The sequence below is a fragment of the Triticum urartu genome, chromosome 4 (assembly GCF_003073215.2).
Source record: "Triticum urartu cultivar G1812 chromosome 4, Tu2.1, whole genome shotgun sequence".
Classification (NCBI taxonomy): Eukaryota; Viridiplantae; Streptophyta; class Magnoliopsida; order Poales; family Poaceae; genus Triticum; species Triticum urartu.
The window spans coordinates 356,835,074-356,855,076 of NC_053025.1; the positions used below are offsets into that span (position 1 = coordinate 356,835,074).

Here is a 20,003-nt window from a genome sequence, read left to right on the forward strand (position 1 = left end):
TGTTTTCGAGATGGGCTTAAGCAAGGTGGGCACTTCATGCATATCACTCGCGAAATATTGGGTGACTATACAAACATGACATGAAGAAAGTTTATACACATTTAACTTAAATGTTTCATGTAAGAAAAATTCCTATCATTCTATAGAAAAAATAGACGGGCACTGCAACGCGCGCCATTATGGTCTAGTCAACTATCATTATCCTATGGAATTTAATCTTGTAACTAGCAAGACAAGAAGCTTGACAATCTTCTTGACGTGTTGGGGGCAAGTTTGTTTTGTGTTCTATGTGTAGGTACCAGTGGCTTTGTCTGTTGTGAGAACTCCTTCTAGTTCAATAAACCTTGGTTCTCCAATTGAGAAAAATACATATTGCTAGGTTACATCACCCTTATACTTAGGGATACACAACCACTCTTACAAGAGGGCAAGCAAAAGTCGATACTTCAAAATTACTGATTAGTGGTACTATTTTCAAATGTAACTCTCACCTTCACTGGTGCTGACAAGTGGTGCATCACATACGCGCCACTTGTTGCAATCAGAGAGTTTGATGAAGTTTCTCACCCCCGCGTGGAGGATGGGAGGTTGTTTGTTTGACTTTTTTCTTCATTTTAAATTTTCAAAATGATTTATCTCCCAAACCGTGTGTCCAAACCATGAACCGTTTTCATCGATGTGCTCTCGCATTGATATATTGAAAACTAGACCCCATGTTTATAGGTTTCAACGAACTTTTTCCAATGACACACAGTTCTGCTTTCACGGAGAAGCACAATTGTGCTTCACTTAAGAGAAACACTCCTATGCTTTACTTTTTTCGAAAAGCATAGTTGTGTTTCAGATACATAGGAGCAAAACAATGCTTCACGCGTAACATTATTGTGCTTCATGGTCTGATGGAGAAAAATCAAAAAAATATAAAAGAAACAAAAAAACCAAGAAACTAAAAGCCCAAAGATACGAAAAACCGACAAAAACTAAACCCCCCAATAAAATCCATCCGCGCTTCACGCAAGGGGTAACCTTCGATTAGTTTTTTTAGACGAATCTCTGATTAATGTTTTCTTAGGGAAAATCTCCAATTAGTGTTTTTTAGACAAATCTCCGATTAATTCCTTTTGAAACACCTTCGATTAGTTACTTCATTCACTTTTTTTGAGAAGTAGTTACTTCATTCACTGGCAACTTCCGTGTGAAACAGACTCATCTCATGCGTGTGGGTCTCTACCATAATGTAAAAGTCTTATGCGAGTGCTAGGCGTCGGTGCGCCGACCCAAAATTCGGCTGGCCGCTCGCGTGCCGTTGAATGCGCTCGTATAGAGTCGCTCAATCGCATCGTTCCCTTTTCTCTGTCTTTTCTTCGCCCCTACGTCATCTCCCCCACTCGCACGGGAAAAAGGGAGAAACAAGTAGAGACGTGCCGCCCCAGCTCACAGGTTATCGAACAACGCTGCCCCTGCCATCAATCTTCCTTGTTGTTTGACCCCGTGTAGCCCTACCCATTGACAGTGGCAGCTCCACCACCGCCAACTCTTGCCGCTGTAGCAAAAAATCTCGCCGGACGTAACTTCTACGATTGTTGGTTGCAGCAATGGTGATGATGCCATGGTTCGCATCCAAAACGATGGTGGTAGCAAAACATGGCACTGGTTCCAGCAAACCAAAAAAAAGTGGTAGGAAAAAACATGCAATTGGGCGCTGTTCTAGCAAAATCAAAAACGCGGTGGTAGCAAAAAATGAAGCTCTTTCTAGCAAACTAAAAGGCCAGTGGTAGCAAAAATTACAAAAAAATGGAGGCTGGTTTCAGCATACCCAAAAATGACTTGTAGCAAAAAGTTGTGCTGGTTCCAGCAAAAAAATAAACGATGGTAGCAAAAAATGCAAAATTGGGCGGTGGTTGCAGCTTTCCCGGCAGTGTTTGCAACTTTTGGCGCCACGGGTTCCGGCTATGTAAAGGTTATTGCAGCTTTCGGCATGGAAGGTCACGATGGCCGGTCTCACATAGCTCCAGTAGCGGTGGCATCAGTTGTAGCAGGGGGCTACGCCTATTACAACATCAGACTAGCCCCCTGCTACAACATCAGACGAACTGGTTGTAGCAGAGGTGTTATGCCGCTCGGAGCAACTCTCATGGCTAGGACGGGGCATAGCAGTGCCCCGCATGGCCACACATGCCGGAGATTTCCTGCGGCACCGCTCGTCTGCTTCACATTGCAATGCCACCATCTCTCCCTTTCGTCGGTCGTAGCTCGTGGGTGGCCTTGGCCCGTAGGGAAAACGCGGCAGCAAAACTTGGCTGTGATGATAAGGATTCAAGAGATAAAAGTGGCGCATGGCCTCACTCGTGTGTAACTCTCGCCTACAATAGGTGGGCGTATGTAGATGTAGATGGGACTCCGGACCTGGACTCAAACACACCCATCTGAATCTTGGCCCCAACCTCAAAGAAAAAAGAATATTGGCCCCGCATGTCAGCCAACACAGGCAATATATAAAATTTACCCGCTTCTCCCGTCCCGTGCTCAACCTGTTCCGACCTGGTTTTCCTCCAACCGGCGAACCAGCCAAACCCTAGAACGAACCGACCGAGCAGGCCATCGCCACCCCACGGACTCGCCGCTGCCGCTGCAGCTGTCGCGCCGCATGGCCGAGTACGAGGAGCGCTACGAGGGCAACGGCGACCCCGCCGCCGCCGCCGTCACCGGAGGTGCCCCGCCGACCAAGCCCTCCGGTTTCTCCGACCAACCCGACGGCCGCTCCCAGGTGCATTCCTCTGATCCACTTGATCCGAGTAGCGGTCTAGCTGAACCGTGGGTCATGTCCAGCTTGTGCGAGGTACATGCAGACTAGTGCTTCTTTGGCTGCGCAGATGTGTTGATCTGCGGAGATGTGTGCACGCCTATCTGGGCGCGGGGATTCTCGGTTGTTAGGGTCGGTTTTGTTTTGATTGGTGTCATATTCGTGGGCATGTGGGAGCGGCTACTTTTTGAAACTGCTGCGGCTCACTATTGATGTGGGATTACGTTTCTGATGTATACGTCTTGCTGCACTTTATTCTGTTGCTTCCCTCAAATTGTTTTTGTTAAGCTACTTGTATGTCATCCCTTGGTGCATTGAACTCATAATCACATGCTTTGTTAAACTTTATTATCTTATTAGCTGTGAAGATCTATGTACAAGTTCTGGATTCTGCCTTAAAGACAATTTGTGGGTGTATTCCTTTGTTGCTTGTTTGAATAATGTCTTCAAGTGGTCCATTGATGGCTTTAAATAGTAAGTATTTTGTTCCTTCATGTATGGTGATCATATTGTCGTTGATGAAAGAATATCATTCTTATATTCTACTCCCTCTGTAAACTAATATAAGAGCATTTAGATCACTAAAGATAGTGGATCTAAACGCTCTTATATTAGTTTACGGAGGTAGTACAAGAAATCTAACTAATATCTTCCTTTTGTCCCCAGCAGGAGGTACAGCCACATGAGGGAAGGTCCTCAAAATCTAGAGAGAGGGACAGAGGACGAGAGAAGGACAAGGACAAGGAGCGTGATAGAGAACATGGAAGAGATAGAGAAAGGGGCCGGGATAAGGACAGGGAGAGGGATCGGGGTGACCGGGACCGGGAACACGACCGCTACCATAGGGAGCACCGTGAAAGAAGTGAAAAAAGGGAGTACCATGAAAGAAGTGAAAAAAGGGAGCACCGTGAAAGAAGTGAAAAAAGGGAGCACCGTGGCCATTCTGATGACCATGATCGTCATCGCAGCCGTGAACGTGATGTTGAAAGGTACCATGTCTAAACTTCCATGGATTTAGTTATGTTAGTTCCACCATGCCTATTTCTGAGCTCTAGGTAACTACGTTGAAAAGCATCCGTCTCTGTTACTCAAGAGGCTTTTAATCTTTTGAAATTTTCCATGATGTAAAATTTGCTTGCCCTCATGTCGCCTTTTTAGGTGTTTGTTTTGAAGATACTTTTTGATTATGGTCTATGGTGTATATAGGAATTCTAGCATTATAGGTGTCCAGGCCTCTGGGTATGCTTTGTTTGAGCCCAAGTTCATCCTACCAAGTATTTGGTCAAGGGTTTGCTTGTTTATGTTTTGTCCAATATTGGCTAGAAAAATACTCCCTCCGTTCCTAAATATTTGTCTTTTTAGAGATTTCAACAAGTGGGATCACCATTTCAACGAATTAAGAGTGCACGAATTAATGTATGTTGCGTTAGAGATGCTCTCATGTCCAGATCAGACGTGGACCAATCTAGCAAATCCAGCAGCTACAGCAATTTTGCTGATGTGCATGCTCGCATGCACAGCAAAATGGCTGTTTAATGACTTATGGGTTTTGTTTATATAAGATTATGTTGATAGGGCTAATACTTTAGAATTCTTATTTAGTTATGTATAAGGTCCTGCAGTATGTTACTCCCTCCATTCCTAAATATTTGTCTTTATTTCAACAAGTGATTACATACGAAGCAAAATGAGTGAATCTACACTCTAATTATGTCTATATACATCCGTATGTGGTAGTCCATTTGAAATCTCTAAAAAGACAAATATTTAGGAACGGAGGGAGTATATAAGATGTTATGTCACCTTTGTTTGGGAGAAGTAAGAAAGAACCAATCTAAACCTCTCGCAGTCATGCTGTCTGGCTATCTTCAGCGCAGTAGTTATCCCATTGTGATTACAGGTTCACAACACATGTGCAAATTTGTCTAAAAAAGAACTTACTCATAATACATAATCTTGCTGGGTTCTATAAAATTTCACGATAGAAATGAGTTGTAGAGTAGTGTTTTGGAGAGTGAAGTCCAAATTGACATCTTTCAAAGTACTCAGGGAATATGCTTAACTTGGCGCGAGGTTTGCTTTTAATGTTGTTCCTTTGTGAGTGGCTACTTGCTAAAGGTTTATTGTAACCTTTGTGTGGATGGTGTTGAATTTTGTAAAATCTGTTTTCCTTTGCTAAAATGAAGGCTCTGTTAATCAATTGTTTTTTTTGGGACAGAAATAGCCAAGTCATGTTTTCTGGAGAAATGTTTTGTTATCACAGTAGAATACTAATCTAGTATCCTCCATATACTCATCCTGCCTTGGTAACATCATCTTTTATACAAAAAACCTGTACTACTAATTCTATGAAATCTAATGTATTCTGAGATAAACTGGTAATGCAGAAGAGACCGTGACAGAGATGGCCATCGCAGGCATCGCTCCCGTTCCCGTTCTAAGGGTCGTGAACGCAGATCCAGATCTCGTTCGCGTTCTCGTTCAAAGAGGTATGTGTTGAATCTCTTCCAAAGGTTTATTATCTACGTTTAACATGTCAGCATTCTGAGGAAGACAAATCACCATTCCTTTCGAGATCCGTCACAGATACTATTCTCGTATGCTGTTCTTTCATTGTTTGCACTTAAAAAATCCATGCATTGGTTTCGTGCTTTCTGCTTGGATGTCAACTGCTAATACATTGTTTATCTGATGCAAATCTTTCCTGCATGATATGTTATTTGTTATATACCTTATGCTGGTTCTATTGTATTTCTCTAGTCTGCTATTTCCTGCTTGTTGAACTACTTATATAACTGCCTGCCGCACTGAAACAGCAAGCGGGTGAGCGGATTTGACCAGGGACCATTGCAATCCATTCCTATGGTTACTCCTGGCACGACCCCAGGTATGTGTCAAACAATACTGATGTTTCTAGTTTGCATTTTTACACGTATATGTTTCTATGGTTAGGACTAAAAAAGATGATCTGTTAAGGAACTGCTAATCAGCTGTTATGCACAATTATATATTTACAAATAGCAGCTTCTGGAATGACTATGTACATCCGTTCATTTTCACTGCAATATCTATCCACATGCATTGCCATGAACTTGTACTAAACAGCCAGAATGCAAATTATTGTTCCTATAAATGCGGATCATCATTTATTTCAGAAAATGGTAGCACGTTCCAGTTCATAAATTTGTTGGTTCACAATCGAACAAATTATTGAAGATTTAGCTTTTGCTTGCGATTGTCTACGAGAAGTCTGGCAACTTTCCTCTTTGGCTTGTCACCAGAAATTGACTGAGCTATGGGAATTGGCCCATTCTGAGAACTGGAGCCCTACAGTTTAGTAGCAGTGGATGCTTTGGAAGGCTTGGTAATGATTGTTGTGGGAATGATATTTTCTTACAGAGAAGACTTGTAAATTTGCATTTTATTCCACGTTTTATACGGAAGTGAGTGACTCTTCTTTTGCTGTTCTTGGTTTTTGTGTCTTTGTTTGTTTGTTTGTTGTGTTTTCATATTGGGTAGGAAAGCAATCTTGGACCACTTTGCCCATCATAAACCAATGGAAAAAGCGGACTACTGTAGCTTATTGTACAAGGAGAAAACAACTGGTTTGATATCTTGTTCGCCTTCAACTGATAATCAGTATTACCTTATGGCTGTTCCATAATTATTGCTGTTAGTCCTTTGTCTCCTTGAACATGTGTCCATTCTCCATGTATTTTTATCTGAAATGGATCTATGCTAGATTAGTGTGGATTTCCATGATAATCACATGTATATCTGTAAGGCTCCTTTGATGAATTGCAGGTCAGCTGCCCGCAGTTGCCCCTCTTATTACTGGGATGCTTCCAAACATGTTTAATTTCACTGCTCCTACGCAGGTGACTACTATTTTCCTTTTAGATTGGGTTCTGTCACCAACTCACCACCAGGCAATCTGATTCACCCTGGTTTGTTACTTTTCTGGTGTTGACAGAATGAACCAAACTCTAGTATTTGATATGTTTCTACTCATAATTTTTTTTCTTCTATTTGCATCAGTTCAATCCTCTAGTTATGCAACCACAGGCCATGACACAACAGGTATATGACTTTTCTTATTGCTTGTCTCCATCATATTTTAGTTTTGTTCCGTGATATAACGTCATGGTTAATCACCCTTATCCTAGGCTACCCGGCATGCTAGGCGTGTTTATGTTGGTGGACTTCCACCAACTGCCAATGAGCAGGTAATTACCTGGTTAACTTGTTTGTTTTCTTGACGGCCTATGCTTTTTTGGTCTGGGCTTTGTATTAATTTTGTATTCTTTCTGCAGACAGTTGCTATATACTTCAATCAAGTTATGGCTGCTATTGGAGGAAACACAGCTGGTCCTGGTGATGCTGTTCTTAATGTATACATAAACCATGACAAGAAATTTGCTTTTGTGGAGATGAGGTCTGTGGAGGAAGCAAGCAATGCAATGGCCTTAGATGGTATAATGTTTGAGGGAGCACCGGTGAAAGTTAGAAGGCCAACAGACTATAATCCTTCCCTGGCTGCTGCACTGGGTCCAAGCCAGCCAAACCCTAATCTCAATCTTGGTGCTGTTGGCTTGACACCTGGCTCAGCTGGAGGTTTAGAAGGCCCTGATCGCATCTTTGTGGGTGGCCTCCCGTACTACTTCACCGAGGCTCAAGTGCGGGAGTTGCTTGAATCCTTTGGACCGTTGCGAGGATTTGATCTTGTGAAGGATAGGGAGACAGGCAACTCGAAAGGATATGCCTTCTGTGTATACCAGGATCTTAATGTCACCGACATTGCCTGTGCTGCCCTGAATGGTATCAAGATGGGAGACAAGACCCTCACTGTTAGGCGAGCAAATCAAGGCACTTCTCAACCAAGGCCAGAGCAAGAAACCATCCTGTTGCACGCACAACAACAAGTGCAGATGCAGGTACACTCAGCTGTTCAAAATATATATTTTACAAAATGACAGTGAGTTTATATTTCCCTTCCAAATTTTGACCGTTGCTTTCTGACAGAAACTCGTGCTACAAGTTGGAGGCGCTCTACCGACAAAGGTGGTATGCCTGACCCAGGTGGTTTCAGCAGATGAACTGAGAGATGATGAGGAATATGAGGATATTTTGGAAGATATGAGGGAAGAAGGGCGCAAATATGGTAAACAAAATGAAATCCATGGACTTGCCTTCATCTTGTTTTGAACCCTTGCATTCTGTAATCATTGTGTTCAGTTACTGAACTTGTTTTGTTTTGTGTGTTGTCTTTTTGTGTGTCTTTTTTGTAGTCCACATAAATGCCATTGCAGAGTCTTTTGTAGTCCAACCCCATGCAATATTGGCAATCGGGCTTAACCTACAGAAGACACACTATTCTTTTTCAATTGGATATGATTGATCATATATCATGTATTTCTTGTTTATGTATGTACTCACTAACACTTGGACAGGTAACTTGGTTAAAGCTGTCATCCCACGACCTGACCCCAGCGGCGCTGCTGTTCCTGGAGTTGGAAAGGTGAGTTCTGATTTTGATCATACTCATTACTGATGTGTTGAGCAGGAACAAAATTATTTTGATCCATGGACTTTGTTGTCCGTGTTGCAGGTGTTTCTGGAATATGCAGATATTGACGGCTCGACCAAGGCGAAGGTCGGGATGCATGGCAGGAAGTTTGGCGGGAACCAGGTGGTGGCCGTGTTCTACCCTGAAAACAAGTTTGCTGATGGAGATTATGATGATTAGATGAAGTCCTCTGCTCAGTTGTCACCCGTACCATGCGTTTGCTTAGTTTTCAAATTGAATCCTTTTTTAATCTGTTTGTGGAACCGTCTGCTCGATATATGGTATAATTTTATTTGTCATGTACATCTACCGCTGCTGCCCTTGCCTACAAGTACTGTATCCAAACTTGATCAGTGCTGGTATCTTCCCCTTACTGGATGTGGGAAAGGATATATAATGACTGATATTATGCTATTAAAGGATTGTAGGCATGTTTCAAATTATTACTGGACCTGTGACATGGTTATGTGGTTATATTTGGTCACTTTGTTCATCAGTTCCAATCCTTTAAAAAGGTTACCACTTTGTTTCAAATTATTCAAGGAGGCTACCAGGCAAGACAAAAAATTAGACATTGGGTGTTGCAAAAAAGATTTGAAAATAGATCTTTTGCTCCGTCTTACTGCAGCGGCTGGAGCTATCTTCGCCTGCGTTACTTACTGGGCCTTGGTGTTGGTGTAGAGGATCGTTTCCAGCTTGTCGAGGAATGCCTTCACTGCCGGATCCATGGCAGATGCACGCGCTTGTCGGAGACTCTGTGTCTCCATGAATTTGCGCTAGATTGGGGCCGGTGAAGAGGGGTGGGTTGGTCTCTGATACAAGATGATAACATAGGGATAGTGTAGCATTGCCGATGGTTAGGTAGCACAAATACTCGATGTACATTCTCCAATCGCAATTACAGGTAGCGATTACAAGGATCACATGAATTTTTTGAAAAGAGACGCTTTATTACTTAAATGATTTAAGCATTACATCTGGTTTTTGCATAGCTAAGATGCACACATCAAACAATGTCCTCTCATTCAAATGAAAAATAATTAGAAGACAAAATACAAGGAAAACATGCAGTATCCGTATAACGCCTAAAGCGGAAGGGGAGCAATCCTAAGATCATGCTGTCACCCATATTGGGTAAAAGTATCCCTCGCCATAGCCTCCAATCATGCACACACCTCCATAAACAGGTCTCGATTCTCCAACGTTGTAGAGAGGATCATAAACGAAGAATCCCAGTACATCTGTAGATAACCTGCATAAAAAAAGTATTTTTATCGTTAAAAACCTTGTCATTTCTACAGAGCCAAAGAGACCTAATAATGGCAAGCGCTCCCACCCTGAGAAGGATTCTAAACCTGTGATCAATCCCATGTAGCCAGTTGCCAAATACATTAGCAACACTACAAGGAGAATACAAGCTAGAAGCTATTTGGGTGACTGATCATATAGAACGAGCCAATTTGCATTGGAAGAATAAATGTTTTATTGTCTTATCGTGGTGACAAAAGACACACTGCGGACTTTCATGCCAATTCCTTTTAATAAGGTTATCTTTAGTAAGAATGACTCCACGACGAAGATACCATGTGAAGATTTTATTATTAAGTGGTATCTTTATCTTCCAGATCTTCTTATTATTATCAACTGGCACATCAGACTGGATTAACGCTCTATACATAGACTCCACTGAGAACTGTCCATTCCCATGTAGGTTTCATCGGAATACATCGGACCCATGTGACAATTGCACTATGGACAACCGCTAGAGCAGGATGTTCCACGATTGTAGTCTGGGTCCAAATAAATCCCTTCTGAATGTCACATTTGGGGGAAATGATTCCATTACCGTGGCGATAGTATCACCCTTGTGACGTACAATGTTGTATAGAGTCGGATATTGTTCCCGGAGAGTGGCATTTCCTAGCCTCCCAGTATCTAATTTCCGAGCCATCCTTAATCGAGAAAGATCCATAGCAAAAGAAATATTTCTTCGTAGCCATTAGACCCACCCAAAAGTGAGAATCCCCAGGCTTCCAATGTACTTGGGATACTGCCTTGGAGCCCACATATTTCCGTCTGAGGAGGGTTTGCCATACATCATCTTCCGTTAGTAATTTAAACAACCATTTACCGAGTACGGACCTATTCTTAACCTCAAGGTCATCAATGCCCAACCCGCCTTGGTCTTTGGGACGGCAAACCACACTCCATTTAGCCAATCGATATTTCTTTTTCTCATTATCTCCTTGCCAAAAGAATCTTGATCGGAAATAATCCAATCTATGTAAAACTTCTTTTGGCAACTAGAAGAAGGAGATCATATATAGTACCGTATTACTTAGTATTGAATTTATTAGGACCAATCTTCCTCCTAGAGACAGCAACTTACCTTTCCAACTGCTAAGTCTTTTTTGCAGCCTCTCCTCGACGTGTTTCCATTCAACATTTGCTAGTCCCCGATAATGTATCGGTATCCCCAAATATGTGATCAGAAACTGGCCCAACCCGCATCCGAACAGGTAGGCGTACAAGTGAGCCTCGTCTTGGGCCTCGCCAAAACAAAACAATTCACTTTTATGAAAATTGATCTTAAGACCTGAGAGTTGCTCGAATGCTGATAAAATTAATTTCAGATTTCTCGTTTTCTCGATGTCATGATCCATGAAGAGAATTGTATCATCGGCATACTGAAGTATGGAGAGGCCACCATCAACTAGATGATTTACTACCCCATCAATTTGTTCATCAGCCTTGGCACTCAATCATGACTGCTAGCATATCCGCCACTATATTGAATAGCATGGGCGATATCGAGTCACCTTCTCACAACCCCTTCTTCGTTTAAAAATAGTGTCCAAGGTCATCATTGACCTTAATGGCAACACTGCCTCCTGAAACGAAGCTATGGATCATTGCGCGCCACTCTGTAGAAAATCCTTTCATTCTGAGAGTTTGTTGAAGAAAGGGCCATTTGACTTTGTCATAAGCTTTTTCAAAGTCTATTTTAAGTACGACCCCATTCAACTTTTTTCGATGTAATTCATGGACAATTTCATGAAGGATAACTCCATCTAGGATGTGTCTACCTTGCATAAAAGTTGTCTGTGAAGGACGAACCGCATGTTTAGCAACCGAATTCAGCCTAATAGTTGCAACCTTCGTGAATATTTTAAAACTAACATTAAGGAGGCAAATAGGTCTATATTGTTGTATCCTTTCAGCCTCATTAACCTTAGGTAATAAAATAATCTCACCGAAGTTTAAGCGAAACGAATCTAGTTGGCCAGCATGTAGATAGCTAAACAAGAGGAGGAGATCTGGTTTGATGACTTCCCAGAAGTTCTGATAGAACTCTGTGGGAAAACCATGCGGACCCAGGGCTTTGTTGTGCTCCATTAGGAAAACTGCCTTTCTAACTTCCTCCTCGGAGTACGGTGCTGTTAGAAGGTTGTTTTCCTCATCAGAGACCTGAGGGATGTCATCTGTTCGAGACTCATCCATCCAGAAGTTTCCTTCCTCTGGGGCTCTGAACAAATTTTTATAATAATTAGTGATACAAGATTTAAGTTGCTCATGTCCCTCAATTGTGCCCTCATCCTGTTGAAGTGAATGAATAAGTTTCTTCCGGTGTCTGCCATTGGCGACGCCATGGAAATATCTAGTATTTGAATCACCTTTCAGGATAAATTGAGAGTTAGAGTGTTGGTACCATTTGAGTTCCTCTTCACGCAGCATGCTAGCTATCTGTGCATTCGATTGACTCTTGATCTCAATTTCATGCTCAGATAATGGCCTAACCTCTGCCAAAGCTTCTAATTCATCAATACTAGATGAAAGACGAAGCTTCTCCTTTTTGAGGATACCAACTGTATGCCTAGCCCAACCACCAAGGAATTTACGTAATGCACGCATTTTGTTATTCCATTTGTGTATTGGGGTATGCCCGGCCACCGGTTTCTCCCATACCTTCTTGACCATGTCATGAAAGCCATCTCGGAGCAACCAACCAAGTTCGAACTTGAACTTGCTTCTATGCTGTGGTCGTGGCAAACCAGTAGTTAGAAGAATTGGTGTGTGGTCTGATATGGCCTCGATACAAGATAGAGCATGAACATACACCATAGGAAATTTAGATTCCCAGTCGGTATCCATTAAAACGCGATCTAGTTTCTCGTATGTCGGTTCCGGAAGACTGTTCGCCCAAGTGAATTGTCTTCCAATCATGGAAACCTCTCGCAAATCGAGACTGTCGATGACAGCGTTGAAAAGAAAAGGCCAAGATCAGAGTTCTTGTGGGAGGGGAAAGAGTTGGAGCCAGGGGAAGGTAGGTAGGGGAGATCCATCTCTTTGGTCTTGCATCTCTAAGTACTGGACTGCCCAACGGTTGCGAGTTTGATCTCTAAACCAAGAGAGCCAGACTAATCCATTAATTTCCACACAGTGTGAGGTGATAGTAGGGGGCTAACAGATCTTGATGTAATACACCCTTTTTAGAGCATCTCTAGCAGACCCCTTATATCGCGGACCCTTATATCGCTTTTACAGCTCACAGAAAACTTGTTTTACGGGCTGGCGCGGGTGGCGGCCGAACAGACCCCGTATAATCAATGCGTAAAAAAGAATATTCTTCGAATATACCTCTTCCTCTTCCTCTTCCTCATGCCAATTTGAAATCGACTGCCGACATACGTGTAGACGAGGAAGACACGGCCAGAACGGAGGCCAGCGGACGGACGGACGAGGGAGACGCGGGACGGCCACGACGGGGGCGACGGCCGGACTCAGCTAGCTTGCTTGCTTGTCGCTAGCTAGCTAGCTTGCTGGCATCGATTCAGCTAGCTACGCGGCCGTAGCTAGCTAGCTTGCCCGGATCGATTCAGCTAGTGCGGTCGTAGCTAACTAGCTAGCTCACATCGATGGGCGACGGCCGGGCGGACAGGCGGCGGCGGTGCGATCGCTGCAGGGGCGAGCTTCAAGGCATTGGCGGGAGCTGAGATTCCTCAACTGTCAACGTTGACCGCTATTCAGGGCCCTAGCAAAATTGCCCTCAAAACTGAAGATTGAAGGATATCGGGTTTGCATTCACAGGGTCATGTAATTTTTTTTAATTATCAGACGATTTTAAGGGGTCTGTTTCGGTCCGTTTTTTCAACTGAAACTGTTAAAAGCGGTTATTTTACATGTTTGACCACTTATACGGGGTCTGCTATAGATGCTCTTACTAATACAATGAAAAGCTGCACCGTTAGCATTTCGTAAAAAAAAACCTTCAGTTTTTTAATCTTGAATATACTCTACTGTCGGTTTCAACTGAACTACTCACAATTATGTTTGGTTTTTAGCCATGCCAACAATCGTGCACTAGTAGAAAAAGGGTCAAACGTGAAGCACATTAGTGCCGGTTTGTATTTGAGCCGATACTAATGGTACCATTAGTGCCGGTTCGAACGGATTTGCATTAATGCCGGTTCGTGTTGAACCTTTAGTACCAGTTCGTGGCACGAACCGGTACTAAAGGGGTGGTGGCAGGCTGGCGTCAGGCCGGGGCCCCACGATCACCTCTGGTACCGGTTCGTGGCACGAACCGGTACTAAAGGTCTAACCTTTAGTACCGGTTCGTGCCATGAACCGGTACTAAAGGGGTCTGACCTATAGTACCGGTTGGAGACACAAACTGGGACTATAGGGCAATTTTCAAACTTGAAAAAATCATAACTAAATCATCATAATTCAGAAAAATACATATAATATATCAAAATTTGCAGAACAAAAAGATTGATCCGCTGAAACAGCCAGTTTTTCGTTTCGACAATTTTTTAAAATCACAAAATTCCAAAGGGAAAATATAGTTTTTGGGCGTTTTAGACGTTTTTGGACATTTTTAGCGTTTAGTGTTAGGGTTTAGATTTCAGCGTTTAGGGTTAGGTTTTATGGTCTAAACCCTTAGTTTTTACTGTTTAGCATAGAGTTTCCGACGTTTTAAGTCCCGGGTTTAGGGTTTAGGACAATTTTTGAAATGACAAATTGTAAAAGGAAAAAAAGATATGCTCTAATTTATGTTTTTTTGAATTTTGGTTAAATCTTGTCAAACTGGTCAAACAACTGATTCAAGAAATATAGAGTGTTACTAAATAATTACGCAATAATATTAGTGTTACTAAATAAGTATCTCAGTTTTTTTGAATTTTGTTCAAATCTGGTCAAACTATGGTCAAACTGTGGTCAAACTATGGTCAAACTACTTATTTAAGAAATATTAGTGTTACTACATAATTATTCAAGAATATTAGTGTTACTAAATAATTATTTCAATTTTTTGAATTTTGGTCAAATCTAGTCAAACTATGGTCAAACTGTGGTCAAACTTATTCAAGAAATATTAGCGTTACTAAATAATTACTGTTTTTTTAGAATAATAGTTTCAAACTCAAACGGTGAAATGTGTGACTTCATGCTCAAGCTAAACTCCTGAGGGTTAATAGGATTGACATCTTACTATTGTCAGGAAAACAACAAGTGCAGACTCGAAAACGAAGGAGAATAGAACCTGAAAGTTAAGCGTGAGTGATCCACACTTGAGCAGTTAAGAGAGGTGATTAGAGACTAAATCATCAAATAATTCAGAAAAATTAAAAATAAAAAAAATTCAAATTTTTTTTCCAAAATTTTCAATTTTTTTTTTCAAAAAAAACCTTTAGTACCGGTTGGTCTAAAGGGGGGGGGCCTTTAGTGCCGAAACTTTAGTGCCGGTTCCATAACCGGCACTAAAGGCCCTTACAAACCGGTACTAATGGTCAGTGTGACCACTTTCACCTCATCATATCCTGCAGATTACAAGGACGAACCTATTAGAACCTCATAATGATTTCAGGTAACATTGACCAGCAAAAAAATAGTAAAACATGCATCCCTGAGCTCCAAGACACTGTTCTCACTTTTTCTTGATTTTTTGCCGGATTTTACTGACCCAAGCGATGGTGAAAAATTTAAAGTTGAATCCTAAAAGAAGTTTGCATGCATCCTTGTTCATGGTCAGTGCACATCCATCTTCCAGAAATATGGCAAATGGATGTTTCCTATAATTCCAACTCAAAGGCAGAAGATGAAATTATTTTCTCCGGTGCTGCTCATCCCCAAGGTATCTCCATATGATAGAGTATTCCACTAATATTTCAAGTAGACTGTGGTCCCTCAAAGATCCTAAGGTTGAGTAAATGCGATGAAATATCTTAATCTACAGTTTTATTTTTTACACTACAAGGGCTCTGTCAATTCTTGGTATCCTCATGCGCATATCTATAGAAATCACTGCTAGGTACTAGGGATCTAAACGCTCTTATATTTCTTTATATTTCTTTATGGAGAGAGTACCAAATATGGAGCACATTTTTTTATATAGAATTAGTCAAATATGAAGGGGATGATCAAATGATAAGAATCCACTTTATTCAAGGGATTCTTTAGATAGAAAGTTTTTCTTGTGTGTGTTTAAAACTTTACAAAATTTAGGTGGGGTACCCCTCCCCCTCCCATCGATCAATGCACACAGCCACATGAGTCATTCTTGTTGGGTCGAAACATTTCAATTTATCATAAAGATGTACATATTCGATCATTATGTCAATACGTTCCCATACTATCAGCACTCTTTCTAGATATAAACACTACCTCAAATTCATACCCCTTGGCAATCCAATTTCCAGAATGTTTTTGTCCATAGCATACGTCTCTAATCCTGTAAGAACCCATTTGCTTTGAGATATGACACAACTTGATCAGCCATCGATTTAGGCGTGGCGCAGTCACTAGCTTTGCACTCTATCACTATCTGCAATGAGCGGTTAAAGGGCTCAATCAATGAAGTTAATACCCATCATCATACAACTAGGAACGTCTTACAGAGTAACTGGTAATAATACTACTATGTTGCTTTTGATAACATTTAGGTGTTCAAATATTTACGCTAACCTCACAATCAGAAGGTGGTTCATAAGGATCATCAATTCCAGTGAACCCTACGGATGATTTAAAAAGTAAGATTTGCGAAACATAAGAAAAAAGGGAAGTCTGTTGGTTCTTTCACCTTTAATTTTTCCAGCACGGGTAAGCTTGTACAAGCCTTTTGGATCCCTAGCTTCACATACTTCAAGTGGGACATTCAAAAACACCTATAGAAATACACTTCTCTATGCTGGTTACCTTAATAATAAGATTGACCAGATGGTTCGAAGGAGTTGTACAGTGTGTGTAAACATACCTCAATGAATGTAGAATTGTTCAGTAATTTACGACAAGCGCTTCGTTCACTTCTATAGGGTGATATCAAGCTAGCAATGCAGATCAAACCTGCATCTGCAAACAGTTTTGCTACTTCTCCTAAAAAATTGGACATAAACACATTTAGAAATGGTATAATTGCAAGGAAAAAAATGATCACAGTATTGAGATTTCTCAACGGACCAAACATACCTACTCTGCGTATATTTTTAGCAAGGTCCTTTGCTTTGAAACAAAGGTCTCGGTTCAACCCATGCCTCAGATTGTCACCGTCTAGAATGTAGGTCAATGACCTCTGGAGTGCAGCTCGTGACCCAGTGTGCATGCTAGTGTGCTTTTGCCTGAAGTATAATGTTGAGATCTTACAAAGATATTAGAGGCTTCACAGTTTAGTGTATGACTGACTTGATCAGCTCGTAAATACCTGAACCACTTAACCCCGCTATCCACACAACACAACCCTTCTGGTTTAGCAATTTCTGCCTCTCAAACTGCCCTATTGGACAGTCATGCCAAAGAATGTTTGTCAATTTCCCAATAGTTGAGGTCAGAAGCTTGTCGATACCTGGTAATTTCAGGCTCGTAAGAATCTTGAAAAGATAAATCTTGTATTGTAGAATGCTACCAAAGATAATCACGTTTGGCATATAGTGTTGATTGTGACTGCCTGTCTAATACTCCCTCCGTTCACTATTATAACTTGTGATGTTTTGGACATGCCATATTTGGAAAATGATGATTATGTGCAGGGTAAATGATTCGAGTGGCCTATGTTATGCCGGAATGTTGATTCATTTCCGTTCCGATGAATTTCAGGCGCTTGATATGTCCACTTTTTAGCAAAGGTCATGCCGAAATTTTCCGTGAATTTTGGCATAACTTGTGCTAGAAAGTAGGCATACCGAGTGCCGGGAGTTGCTGGGAAACGACATTCCAGCAAACATAGATATTTTTTATGTCATTTCTCATTTTTTTCATAGTAACTAAATCGCAGAACTGAAAAAAAAACAGATATCGGGCCGAATCCGGCTAGCCCAATAGAGGAAAAGCCAGGGTGCTGCTCACATTGGGCCTTGAGGCCTGTGCGTGGCTGGGGCGAAGAGGGAGCTGGGCCTTGGCCTGCTCTAGCGGCGCGCCGGGCCGGAGCAGGGGAGGTCCAAGCGACGATGCAGCGGAGAGGAATCCGACCCACGCGGGAGTCAACGCGCGGCTGGATCGATCGATGCAGGCGCTCGTTCTGCTCGCACTAAACAGGGGCGCTGGCGGCTGGGAGCAGAGCTCCGGCGAGCGTGGCAAACGGCGGCGGGGCGAGGGACTTGGCGCGGCGGCGGCTTGCGGAAGAGCAACAACGACGAAACTAGGTGCGGGCGAGGGACTTCGCGCTCGAGACGGACAGGAGGGCGCCGTCCTCGTCAGGAACCCTCGAAGACGACGACGACCGAGACTGCGGCAGGCAACGGCGCATCTTGGGTGGCGGAGCTGGAGCGAGGGAGGCGGCTGAGGGAGCGTGGTTGCCGGAGACGTGATCCAGGGCGGCGGGACTTGGGGCTCCATGGCCACGGCGAGGAGTTCCATGGGCGGCGGCGCTGTTCGTTCCTGCGATAAGAAGCAGAGGAGGGGATTTGAGAGCTCCGGGAGAGAGGGAGATGAGCAGAGGAGTGAGACGAAGGAGAGGGGCGCAGACTGGCCTGGTGCTGCTCCGGCGAGCTGCGGCTCGTGGTCGCCGGCTGGAGCGAGCACTCTCACTCGGGAAGAGCTCCTGCTCTCGATCCGGAGGCGGCTGAGGGTGGCGATGAGTTGGTGGGTCGGGAGGTGGCTGGATTCGTGGATCGAGGGAAGGAGATGGTTGGCCCTAGCTGAAAACGAGGGAGTTGGTCGGCTCGGCTGGATCGGGAGGGATCCCGAGGAAAACAAAGTGGCGGCGGCGCGAGGGAAGGAAGGATGGGACAGGCTAGGACTAGGGTTTCATCTGCTATAAATAGCAACTAGGAATTGGGTAGGGGCTATCGCGTCCCTACGATCGCAATTGAACGGACGCGAATAAAATAGCTAGGAAGCCCAAATAAGAAAACGGTGACGTTTTGTAGACGTTTGGGGATGATCCGGATCCAACGGTGACGACTGCCCGGGTCGGGTTCGGGACAACTTCGGACGCGCGCGGGAGGAGGTCCGCGGGCTGACAAGAGAGGTTAGGTAGGGCCTGGCGGTGAGAGGTAGTGCAGAAGGAAAAGGTCTGAGAAGAGAGAAGAGGAGAGAGATGCAGCCCGGCACGGTTTCCGGAGACCGAAAACGTCCGACGAAAAGACCAGCTATACTGCCGCTATAGTTATCCGTTGGGGCGTCAAACGGACTCCGAATGCGATGAAACTTGGCAGGCGGCCTACTAACAACAAAACAACATCGCACTCCAACTTTCATCCCATTCCGAGAACATTTTCTGGCCACTTATAAAATACTATTTCGGACATGCCGCGGGCGCGTGCAAGTGTGGTTGGACTCAGAACGGACAACGGAAGGGACGGGGAGACCCGGACGGATGCAAGTTTTGAAAACATGATGATGCAATGCACATGATGACATGACAAGATGCAACACGCAAGCGAATGACATGGCAACGACGGCGAATAACTGGACGACAACTGGCACATCGGTCTCGGGGCGTTACAACACTCCACCACTACGAGAGGATCTCGTCCCGAGATCTAGAATGGCACCGGAGGGAAACAGAAGGGAAAGAGAAGAGGTAAGACTAAGTTGCTTCTTTGACAAACGAGTGAAACCAAAGAACCTTGAAAAGGTTAAACCATTTTGAGAAAAGAATACAACGAAGATGAACTAGGTCGAAAACACTCCGTTAGAAAAGAGGAACAAGGAACATACGGGAACCTTGTAGGTTGAAAGACACAAGAAAAAGTGTTACAATGGACAATAAGTAGATGCAAGCACCTCGGTTGACACGAGATGTACAAGGAGTGATAAAGATCAAATACGCAACACTCCGGTTGAGAATGTAAGGTAAGGAATATGAGCTTTGCAACATGGAAGCACTTGGATGAGACTCCGGTTAGAAGAGGAATGATAGACACAACACTCCGGTTAAACAAGATAGTGAAGGAATAAGACTGATATAATTTGGACAGCACTCCGACTGTAAATGGAAGAAATAGAACAAGATCTTGAGGAGATGGGATGATACTTGACGAAAACAATAACACAATGCCTCCGGAACAAAAGAATAGAAGTTGGATCATTGGAAAGGAAAGAGTTGAGAAGAAAATGACATCTTCTACCACAATAGAATTTGAAAGGCATCCTTAAAAGAAGGATTGAACGAAGTTTTTGGGAAATCAACAACGA

At 43.1% G+C, this 20,003-nt stretch overlaps 1 protein-coding gene and 1 pseudogene across 1 annotated transcript; one reads left to right on the forward strand and one right to left on the reverse strand.

Moving 5' to 3' along the window:
• Positions 1 to 2,510: 2,510 nt before the first annotated feature.
• Positions 2,511 to 8,815, forward strand: LOC125551663 (splicing factor U2af large subunit A-like). The gene is made up of 11 exons (XM_048714939.1): positions 2,511 to 2,767; positions 3,470 to 3,792; positions 5,191 to 5,292; positions 5,620 to 5,690; positions 6,608 to 6,681; positions 6,842 to 6,883; positions 6,970 to 7,029; positions 7,117 to 7,737; positions 7,826 to 7,964; positions 8,254 to 8,321; positions 8,412 to 8,815. The coding sequence occupies exons 1-11, from the start codon at positions 2,648 to 2,650 to the stop codon at positions 8,547 to 8,549; spliced, it is 1,758 nt and encodes a 585-aa protein (XP_048570896.1). The 5' UTR covers positions 2,511 to 2,647; the 3' UTR covers positions 8,550 to 8,815.
• Positions 8,816 to 16,098: 7,283 nt separating this feature from the next.
• Positions 16,099 to 17,293, reverse strand: LOC125554754 (annotated as a pseudogene).
• Positions 17,294 to 20,003: the final 2,710 nt, after the last annotated feature.

What these genes read in the sequence shown, in the direction of transcription:
- LOC125551663 (XM_048714939.1), top strand. Translation starts at nt 2,648, where the DNA reads ATGGCCGAGTACGAGGAGCGCTACGAGGGCAACGGCGACCCCGCCGCC. An exon ending in TCGCGTTCTCGTTCAAAGAG is followed by an intron (nt 5,293 to 5,619) that starts GTATGTGTTGAA and finishes GCACTGAAACAG; the next exon opens with CAAGCGGGTGAGCGGATTTG. An exon ending in AACAACAAGTGCAGATGCAG is followed by an intron (nt 7,738 to 7,825) that starts GTACACTCAGCT and finishes GCTTTCTGACAG; the next exon opens with AAACTCGTGCTACAAGTTGG.